The sequence below is a fragment of the mitochondrial genome of Pyrus communis, assembly GCF_041283825.1.
Source record: "Pyrus communis mitochondrion, complete genome".
Taxonomy (NCBI): domain Eukaryota; kingdom Viridiplantae; phylum Streptophyta; class Magnoliopsida; order Rosales; family Rosaceae; genus Pyrus; species Pyrus communis.
In genome coordinates, this window is record NC_065229.1 from 219,860 (window position 1) to 230,000 (window position 10,141).

General features: G+C 43.9%; 3 protein-coding genes across 3 annotated transcripts; all 3 read left to right on the plus strand.

Moving 5' to 3' along the window:
• Positions 1-1,731: 1,731 nt before the first annotated feature.
• On the plus strand, positions 1,732-2,211 carry atp8 (ATP synthase F0 subunit 8). The gene has a single exon. The coding sequence runs from the start codon at positions 1,732-1,734 to the stop codon at positions 2,209-2,211; it is 480 nt and encodes a 159-aa protein (YP_010438244.1).
• Positions 2,212-2,812: 601 nt separating this feature from the next.
• On the plus strand, positions 2,813-3,610 carry cox3 (cytochrome c oxidase subunit III). The gene has a single exon. It carries the CDS (start codon positions 2,813-2,815, stop codon positions 3,608-3,610), a length of 798 nt encoding a protein of 265 aa, YP_010438245.1.
• On the plus strand, positions 3,538-3,942 carry sdh4 (succinate dehydrogenase subunit 4). Its single transcript has one exon. It carries the CDS (start codon positions 3,538-3,540, stop codon positions 3,940-3,942), a length of 405 nt encoding a protein of 134 aa, YP_010438246.1.
• Positions 3,943-10,141: the final 6,199 nt, after the last annotated feature.

Here is a 10,141-nt window from a genome sequence, read left to right on the forward strand (position 1 = left end):
AATATTGTAGTAGGAGCCTCTTATTCCATCCGAAGAGGAGAATCTCTATTAAGCTTTCTTTTTCTTCGAAGCCCAAGTGAAAAGAAAGCTCGCTCAGTCGAACCGAACTTCGAATCCAATAAATCCAATGTATCATAGAAGGATAACCTGTGAGTTAGGGATGATGTAATTAAGAAGGATAACCTGTGAGCTAGGGTAATATTCCATATTACAACGGTTCAGCAAAGACAGGTTAGAATGGTAATATAGATAGGTAGTTTGCTCACGAGCTGCAATCAATAGAAAGGGATCCACCCTAAATAGAAAGAAGAGGATCGGATCCACCTGAAGTAGTCAAGTCCCAATCAATGGAAGAAGTGGACTCTCTCCGACCAGCGAGCCATGAAACAGAATCGATTGAATACGTGGGAGTTCAGAAGTGGAAATCAATTAGTGGCATGAGAAGAAGTAGGGACGGGACTGAGGGAAGTCATTCCAGGCAAGAGAGCCAATCAGGGAAATCCTCCCGGTAGAAGCGAATAGACAGAAGTAGGAAATAAATTAGGAAAATCTCTTAAGAAAGATCAGAAGGCGAGATAGCAGTGTTCATTCAGGCAGGGGTTTCTACGAAAGACCCGATTGCTGACTCTTCTAGTGTTGTGTTCACCACGGGGATTGAACAGAAGGGGAAGAGGAGATGAAGATTGGGGTTCACCAGGCAAGAACGAGAGGTCCGTAGTGTGACAGGCTAGGTACGCCGCTCACCTGTATCAGTTATGGGGGCAGAAACTGAAAGATTATAAAAGGGATTAGACGCAGAAGAAGAATCTTATGCTGGGCACGGTCCTGTGGATTTCATATAGTAAGAAAAAGTCCATATGATTATGATTTTTATAAAAACTTGTATTTCACTTTAAGTCCGGTTGAATATGAATATGGGGCAACGCCCATGGTCCACACAGTAATAAATGTTTCAACTATGTATTTGTATTTAAGCTTAACCCTCGTTATTGGCGTTGGCGCTTTTTCTTTACATAAAAAAAGGGAAATAGAGCTTTTGCCTGCCAGGCCACCTCTCTCTTTTTTGACTTTTACTTTGAATATGATTTTGATTTTGTTGTGCTTAAACGGCACCGTAGCCGCCTGCGACGGTAGAATTTCTTCTCCGGCTCCGGCGGTAGGTTTACATCCGGAGGTTCCCGCCGACACCGGTGTTCCCCAAGGGGCACCAGTGCAGATTGATGAAATCCCGCCGGAAGTTCCGCAGCTATACCGGCCTTTAATGGGCGATGCTTTTCGGACGAGAGAACTTCATCTACGGTTAGGGTTGTATTTCATGGGTCGAAACACTTGGCGGGATAACTGCGTATTGTTGGGGATCCTGGAAAAGCAGGTGCTGGTAGAAAAAAAGATAGAAGCAGCATTGGTGCACGATGGATATAACCCGATTAGTGTTGTAATAAAGAGACACGAAATCCGGACAATCCTCTTTAACCACCCGACTAGGGCGAGCGTGCTTTCTGAACGTACCTTAGATAGTTTTTTGGACCAAATCGCAAGAAATGGCACTCGGCAGAGCATTCCGGGTGGTGAGAGCAATTCATAATTTTGATCTCTGGCTGTGACTCCTTCTTTCTCCCATGCTTTCCGTTGGTCAACAACCAACCACAGCTCTCTATAGTTCTTCACTACTCGTACAGGAAGGTAAGAACTACTTTTTTTCTGGAGGGAATCATTTTTTTTCAATCAAGAATGCCTCAACTGGATAAATTCACTTATTTCACACAATTCTTCTGGTCATGCCTTTTCCTCTTTACTTTCTATATTCCCATATGCAATGATGGAGATGGAGTACTTGGGATCAGCAGAATTCTAAAACTACGGAACCAACTGGTTTCACACCGGGGGAACAACATCCGGAGCAACGACCCCAACAGTTTGGAAGATATCTTGAGAAAAGGTTTTAGCACCGGTGTATCCTATATGTACTCTAGTTTATTCGAAGTATCCCAATGGTGTAACGCCGTCGACTTATTGGGAAAAAGGAGGAAAATCACTTTGATCTCTTGTTTCGGAGAAATAAGTGGCTCGCGAGGAATGGAAAGAAACATATTAGATTTGATCTCGAAGTCCTCATATAGCACTTCTTCCAATCCTGGATGGGTGATCACTTGTAGGAATGACATAATGCTAATCCATGTTCCACACGGCCAAGGAAGCATCATTTTTTAATCTCACTATGACTTGGTCGTTAGGAAGAGATTCTTTCTCGATCAGAATAGTGGAATGGAAGGCACTACAAGAAAGATATACCCCTTTTCAAATCGCCCCGCGAAGACGGACGTTCAGAAAGGTTATCGAGATTATCAATCTTTTTAGTGGGGAGGAATAGTGCGGGAAGGGAGCGAGACCAAGCCGAGCCACTAGGAGAGTAAGCCCTTCCCACGTGTCAAAATGAATGCAGCCTCAACCAGAGAGATCAACCTGCGCCTTTGATTTAAGGACGCCGGCGGCGCGGAACGCACTAATCCGCGACCAGCAAGTTTTCCGAAACCGAACTGAATAGAATTGTGACTTTCCAAAAATGCTTGCTGAAAATCAAAGAAAGAAGGTCCATTTTTCCACGTAGTTCGTCGGTCAAACCAACGATTCTCTTCTCAAAGTAATAGAGAGATCTTTTTCTAGTTAGACTTCTATCAATGCAATGAAAGAACCATCCCTTCCTATTTGTTTGTCCTGTCAGATAGAAAAAAAGAAATTTTAAGCCCTTCTTTACCACTTTAGGGGGTGGGGGTGAAGGGGGGGTTTACATACAACCGAGGCAAAGTGGTTTATGATTGAATCTCAGAGGCATTCTTATCATTTGGTAGATCCAAGTCCATGGCCTATTTCGGGTTCACTCGGAGCTTTGGCAACCACCGTAGGAGGTGTGATGTACATGCACCCATTTCAAGGGGGTGCAACACTTCTCAGTTTGGGCCTCATATTTATCCTATATACCATGTTCGTATGGTGGCGCGATGTTCTACGTGAATCCACGTTGGAAGGACATCATACCAAAGTTGTACAATTAGGACTTCGATATGGTTTTATTCCGTTCATCGTATCGGAGGTTATGTTCCTTTTTGCTTTTTTTCGGGCTTCTTCTCATTCTTCTTTGGCACCTACGGTAGAGATCGGAGGTATTTGGCCCCCAAAAGGGATTGGGGTTTTAGATCCTCGGGAAATCCCTTTTCTTAATACCCCTATTCTCCTTTCATCCGGAGCTGCCGTAACTTGGGCTCATCATGCTATACTCGCGGGGAAGGAAAAACGAGCAGTTTACGCTTTAGTAGCTACCGTTTCACTGGCTCTAGTATTCACTGGCTTTCAAGGAATGGAATATTATCAAGCACCCTTCACTATTTCGGACAGTATTTATGGTTCTACCTTTTTCTTAGCAACTGGCTTTCATGGTTTTCATGTGATTATAGGTACTCTTTTCTTGATCATATGTGGTATTCGCCAATATCTTGGTCATCTGACCAAGGAGCATCACGTTGGCTTTGAAGCAGCTGCATGGTACTGGCATTTTGTAGACGTGGTTCGGTTATTCCCATTTGTCTCTATCTATTGGTGGGGAGGTATATGAAGGAACGAAACAGTGGATTGAGGAATGAAAGCTCGAAGACAAAGAGAATCGGGCTTTTCCAAAGAATTACTGCAGCTTTACCACTCCCTTTGATTTTCATATACAAAAAAGTATCTTCCACTTTCCTACCAAATCTCTCTTTATTCTGGCACATAAATGAAGGGATCGAAGAGATTATGGCAGATCATGTTCACCAAGAAATGACCCGAAATTTGATCTTGGTCCATTTGAGATTGTTCCTTTTAATCGTAATCAAAGATGTTTTCTTGTCTCTCGTTTCTTCTCTAAACAAATTGAAGAACCTAATGGATCGAATGAATGGAAGAAGCTAATGTGCTACGTAGCTGAGGTTTACTTTATAGTAGGCCCCAACTCAATGATTGCCCAAGAATTAGACCAGAAGCGGTTTTATTTACTTTTTCTTTGAATAGGACACCCACCATTTACGAGTCCAAAGATTAATTGACAAGCGGGAGGAAACATTTCACTGCTAGCTACTAAGAACCTAACAGAACTCTTTTTTGAGAGAGTAAAGAAAAAGAAGCCAGAAGGTTATGAAATAAAGGTTTCAACGATTGCCCTTATTAACAAGAGCAGCCATAGATAGAGTAGTATATCCGAACAAATCGAAGAACCTAATGGGAAGAAGCTAACGGAATCCTTTTTTTACTAGGGGTATGAAAAGAGTATCTCCTCGTACGCGAAGCAAGTAGCTTTACTTCGTAACCTTACCCCTTTAATTTAAGCAAGTAAACTACCTTCCTTTAGCTTCTTAGTTGCTTTCCTTCAGAACCTAGCGTAGTCAATTAAAGGATCCGCTCCGCCCTACCAACTTCCAGATGAAAGGTCCTTTCCGCGCTATCACGAAGTGCGGTCGGTGATCTTTCCCCTGCAATCTCTTAGTAGTAAGTCTCTCGAGTTGGAAAGTCCCGCGTAGCCCCCAGCCGGGGAAAAGAGCACATCTCGACTTGCTGACTTAGCCCTATTCACAAAGTCGAGTTACGCAGCTCCATCAAAAGATTGAAACAGAACTGCGCCGGCCAAAGGTGAAGGAGATTGAGTGGTTCTTCCTTTCATTTATATTTATAAATAAGATAGTCTACCAAGGTAATGTAATTAAAGATTCCGCTTTCTTCAAGATAACATTGCGCTAACTACCCGGAAGTCAGAATAACATCTTCGGCCGGAATAGATTAAGTTTTGGTAGTAAACTACCTCTCTTTTTCTCAGTTACGGGGTAGCGAGGTTCGGAAGCAGGGGTGAACCCTTCTACTTTCTGTTCCGGTTGATAGGAGTTTCTACATAAGAGCCAATTGGTATTCCTTGCTTCTTTCAGAACCTTGGGCCTAGCCTCTTTCCATTGTTCGAATTACTCCATTTTACCAAAAGATTGGGCAGCAGGGACAGGGACCTTCCGATCCGACCCCATTTCCGGATGAGCAAGAAGAGGAATTCTCTAGAAGGAGGTAAGTTTGTGAAGCCTTTTATTAGGTGTATTATCGAACCCCTATTACTATTTAGCCAGTCTGTCTTCGCAATAGAGTGAGTGAAGTGATCCAAAGAAGTAGGAGTCGGGGAGGTAGTTTTCGAGAGAAAATGAGCAGCCCTTCGGGAGGAAGCATCTGTTGGATCACACAAGGGAAGACTCAGGGGCGGGGCCCTGGATTGAGCCGCTCTTACATACCCGGGTGGAGAAACCTGCTTATGTTCCGGTAGTTTAAGGGAGGTCAACAAGTATTAGTGTTAGTTATAGTGCTGCATTGAGGCTACTTTATTGTGCTTAGGGTTAAGGTTAAGAAAGGTAGTATACTATATATGATTATTCGGATCGGGCGAGAAGCCCTCTCCCTTTCAGTCGGGGATGGAAAAGGCACTGCTTCGTTTCGTTCATCAATCTTTTCTCTTTGGAAGAATCGGGATGAGGCACAGCCTGTTTCAAAGAAGGTGCATGTATGTTCGCGAGGCTTGGCTTCTTTTCTTAAAGCGCCTCAAGAAAGGTCTTTAGTCTCATGTTTCGAAGGTGTACCCGCATAAAGATTTGTAAGAAAGCGGACGTCGTTGACAGCTAAGTAGTTTCCGGTCTCCTCTACTTCGCTTCTGCTGCCCTCTTTAAAAGACTTTTTTTCTATCTCCTCTCTACGGAACCCCGAAAGTTCTGGTTAGAGAAATAGCTTTTCCAATCCCTCGTGAAGATACCACCAGTAATGAAGTTGTTCTCCTCCCCTAAATCTGTTAATTTCAGGGGGCTAGAAATAGAGAGTATAGAGGAAAGTTCCAGTTTCTGACAGCACAGTTGATGGAGCCGGCTGACGGAGCTACAAGTTCAGGTTTATTATGGAACACCAAAGCCTCTTTGAATCCAGTCTAATGGAAGTCAAGTGGAGCCTAAACTAGCGTCCTCACCTTATGCTCCCAAAAGAACTCCCTGGCACTTTATCCCTTAAAAGGATCAAACAAAAAGCAGTCCCGTAAAAAGAAGACTAGAAAGAAGTCATAAAAAAGACTACAGCTCATAGTCAAGCCCCAGCTACTGAGGAAGTGACTGAGATATCCGGAGTCGGTGGGATGACTAGGAGCGGAAGATGCTAGACACCGGAAGGACTTTGAAAAGGACCGAAATGAGTAGCTATAGAGGGGCCAGAAAGGAAAAGGTGCGAAGCAGAGTAACTAGCTAGTTGATTTAAAAGACATTCCTCTAGCCAGTCAGGAAAGCAATAGAGGTAAGATCAAAGCGGATGTATGAGGAGCGGTAGCGAATGGATTCCCGGGTTTAAGATTGGAGGTCATTTTTTGATTTCAATCACCACCGGGCAGCAAGCTCCACGCTTCTCAGTAAACTTCTAGCCGTACCCTGTCCGCCAACCTGCACTGTTCGGGGTCTGTCAATCCAATTCTATCCGGAAGAAAGACGGAAGAGAAAGTGCATTATCATACGATATTTAGTCAATCAAGCTGAAGTTTTGTAGCACGGTTGGTAGCCAGTCTGTCAATCAAGGAAGCAAGCCAGTAGCAATCCTCTCTCCTGTCTGTGAAAGGCACGGAGCGGCCTAAGTCAAAGAAGAAGAAGTAGATGCGCATGAATCAATAAGAAAGAGCCCTCACGATACGGAAATCTTTCCTCAAGGAAAAGGTAGCTTAAGCGATATGGGACTGCACCCCAAGCAAGAAAGAAAAAAAATTTTTTGAGGCAGGTGGGAATTTCAACAACTCAAAGAAAAGGACCGCGCTCCACCACACCACTTCCAACACTCGAAAGAGATAAGGAATCTAAAATGAAGACAACTTCAGGAGGGGTTTAGACTGAGTCTTGAAAGAAGGAATTCCGCCCTAAGCTAGGCTATTACACATCAAGGCAAAGACTATTACAAGACTGAAAAGAATGGGAGCAAAACCGCGAAGGAAAGAACTCACGAAACAAGAAGATAGATCGTGGAAGTCACACGCAAAGGCCAGGAATTCACCTTCAGCTGGCTCTTGTTCTATATCTATGGTCGAGAACCGATCGAAATATGTGTCGTCGAAGATCTCGGTGGGGGCGAAAATCATTTAACCGGGTTATTTTACTTTATAGCATTAGTATAATCTGAATCTTAAGCACGATCAGAAAAGAAAGGCTTAAATGCATGCTCGATCGAATAGAGGACGAGAACCGGGCCATTACTGGTTAAGTTACACGACCAGCCGGCCTTCTGCTTTTCCGGGATTTCCTTGCGCCCCGGGTAGATAATAATGACCGACCGGCGGCATCAAAATCGAGGTGTATGTGGGAATCGGAATTCAAACCCCAACCCTTTTCGGAAAGGGGAAAGCGGACTACTGGGAAAACATAAAGGAAACCCTAACCTACGTCAAAAGAAGGACATTATATTATGAATTCACCGTTTCCGGAAGGCTGGCTCACTTTCTCTGACTTCGGTCGATTCTTCCTTAACTAGGTCCTCCTTCTTTGCTTAGTCGGGTGACTTTTCCAAGACTATAAGTCCTACTCATGCTTGTGAAAAAGAAAGAGGAAAAGAGCTAATTCAAGGTAGTGTCTTCCACCTATGAGCCGATCAGACCTTTCGTGCACTCGCATTCATCCAGACCGAAGACATAGCCCAGCCCATCTAATCTCACGAAATCTAATTTAAGGGAATCCGCATCCGAGCTCGCATTATAATGTGCTAGAGACCCCTCCCCAGGAAGAAGGTAAAGGCAGCAGCTCGGGAAGCTTCTTTCGTGCGTGCTTGGCTTCCTACTGAGTTCGAGTGAGGGTCTTTCACCTGAAAGTTCTTGCTCTTCCACTGGTTACCAGCTTATGACCTGCGGGTAACTAAGGCTCTACCCTTTCTGGGGGAATTTCTCTCTTTTTTTGATCGGAATTAGGCCGCCTTTCTTAGGTCTGATCATCGAAAGACGAAGGCATAGGCTACGACTGGTAAATCTATCTTCCATAAGGACTTTCTCTTGTTCTTATAGTTGCTAATTCTACCTGCTCGAGAAAGCTTTCTCAATCTTCAATCTCCTAAGATTCACCGTTCACTGGCCCACTAAAAGCCTTTCCTCTACCACCAGCGACAACTAAGGCTTCACCCGCAATCGAGTTCTCGGTCTCACCTAGCGTAAAAGAGAATCGAATCCCTTGAGTTAACCGTTGTAAAGGAATCAGAAATTGAACCTTTGGCGAGATTCTTCCCCACACCCGTTCGGTAGTCTACTTCGGTTACAACACTATTTTCCCTCCGATCCGGGGCATAAGATAAGAGCAATCCATAGGACTCCCAATTCCAAAAAGTAGCTATCAATTAAATTAAAAGAGGCAAGCGGATTGGATTTTTTTATTTAGTTATTGCACTAGTTCCCAAAACAAAGCGTTCCTGATGTAATGACTGCAAATGTTTCCCGACTCGCTGAGAGTGAAAGAGCCGACCTTTCTATCGATTTTCTATAGAAGAACCTTGAGCTTTGAAGCAAGTGGTCTATGCTAGCTCGTTTTCGAGAGGAAGAGTTTGCTTTTCGGTTCATGCTATGGTATCGGAATGTCTCCCATTAGGAGAAGTTGTATCAGAAACTTATTACATGCCAGCGCTACTGCTGTAGTGGGGGGCGAGGTCAACCGTAAGTGGACGAGAACCAGTAGATAATTCCACAACATCCACATTAGGAATGGAAAGACCTGGGCTGCTAGTGAGTGCAATGGGGAAAGTTTTCTCTATTCATAGTAGGTACGAAGACCCTAGCAGACCCTCCCAACATTCGAATACGTAACATGATCTCCTTCAACCCGCTTTTCTGCCTATGGCAGAGTCATAAACTATATATATCACGGTGGAACTCTCAAAAAGCACTTTTCTAAGAACTGAGACCTGGAGCCTTCTTTCCCATCATTAAAAATACACTTTGTGTATTGCACCATGAGTAGTTCACTACCCCTCTTCTTATGGTGTAGCATCAGGTGAAATATGAATGGTAAAAGGAAGAGTCTCCCATATGCGTCTCAATTTCGTTCATCTTTCCCTCACCCACCGGTCGAATCTAAGGGGACTATTCCCCTGGTCAACTACCTACTTCTCTCTCGATTTGGTTGATCGCAAGCAAGCTACCTTAGCGCAGCGCTCACACCTGCACCTGAATATCTCGTACCGAACTGGCTATTACGACCTGAGCTAGCTTGGATTGACAGTTCATTCCTGGCTGGAATCAATGTCTCATTTTCTTTTTCTTCGTAAGGAGGATCGCCCTTCTAGACTATCTTTTGGTGGTATGTATTGTATAAATTGTAATGCTATCGAACCCCGAGCATCTTCTTTTTGATCTGAAAATGGAAAAAGGGGTGGTCTCCTCCTATTACAGAAGAAAGTCTTTCTCTAAAGTTGCAACCTAGGATCCAGCTATGACAGAAGCCGGCTTTACAAGCTAAAAGTGAATAAAGATCTCTTCTAATTGGGATACCCAGGAGTGCCTCCACATTCAAAGAAGGTGGAACAAACTCAACCATAAAGAATACGAAGTGGGCGATGACTGAATGAATATGAAGCAAAGAACCCGCTTCTAACCTCGTTTAACACCATGCTTCCTCCGAAGCTTTCATCTGAGTAGTCACTACGCCCTACCCTATCGCTGAGTCTTTGGAAGCGGTTTCAGTATCATTTCCATCCGAACCACTGACTTATTAAGAGAAATATGCGAAGATTCCATCTGGAGCCGAATCACTGAACAAGTGTTTCGGAGATCTTTGACCAAACCTTTCCTCTGGATTCATTGTCTGCTTTGGATTTTATCAATTGCATCGACCTTTCTTTTTTCTAGGTGAATCAGATCTCAATCTTTTTTTTTCATATTAATGGTTCCCAGCGGCTTATTTGTTAGTAGTGCTATTAAATCTATAGATTGAAGGGCTACGCCCGTCTGCTTATCCGTTGCTCTGATCCGTCTGTCGTTCCTCTGTAGCATGCGGTCGAACCTACTTTAAAGATCCTGCAGCCCCCTATTCTTGCCGTGAAAGTGAGGAGAGCTTAGAAGCAGCATAGCCTCGAACCAGGATTGAGAGTT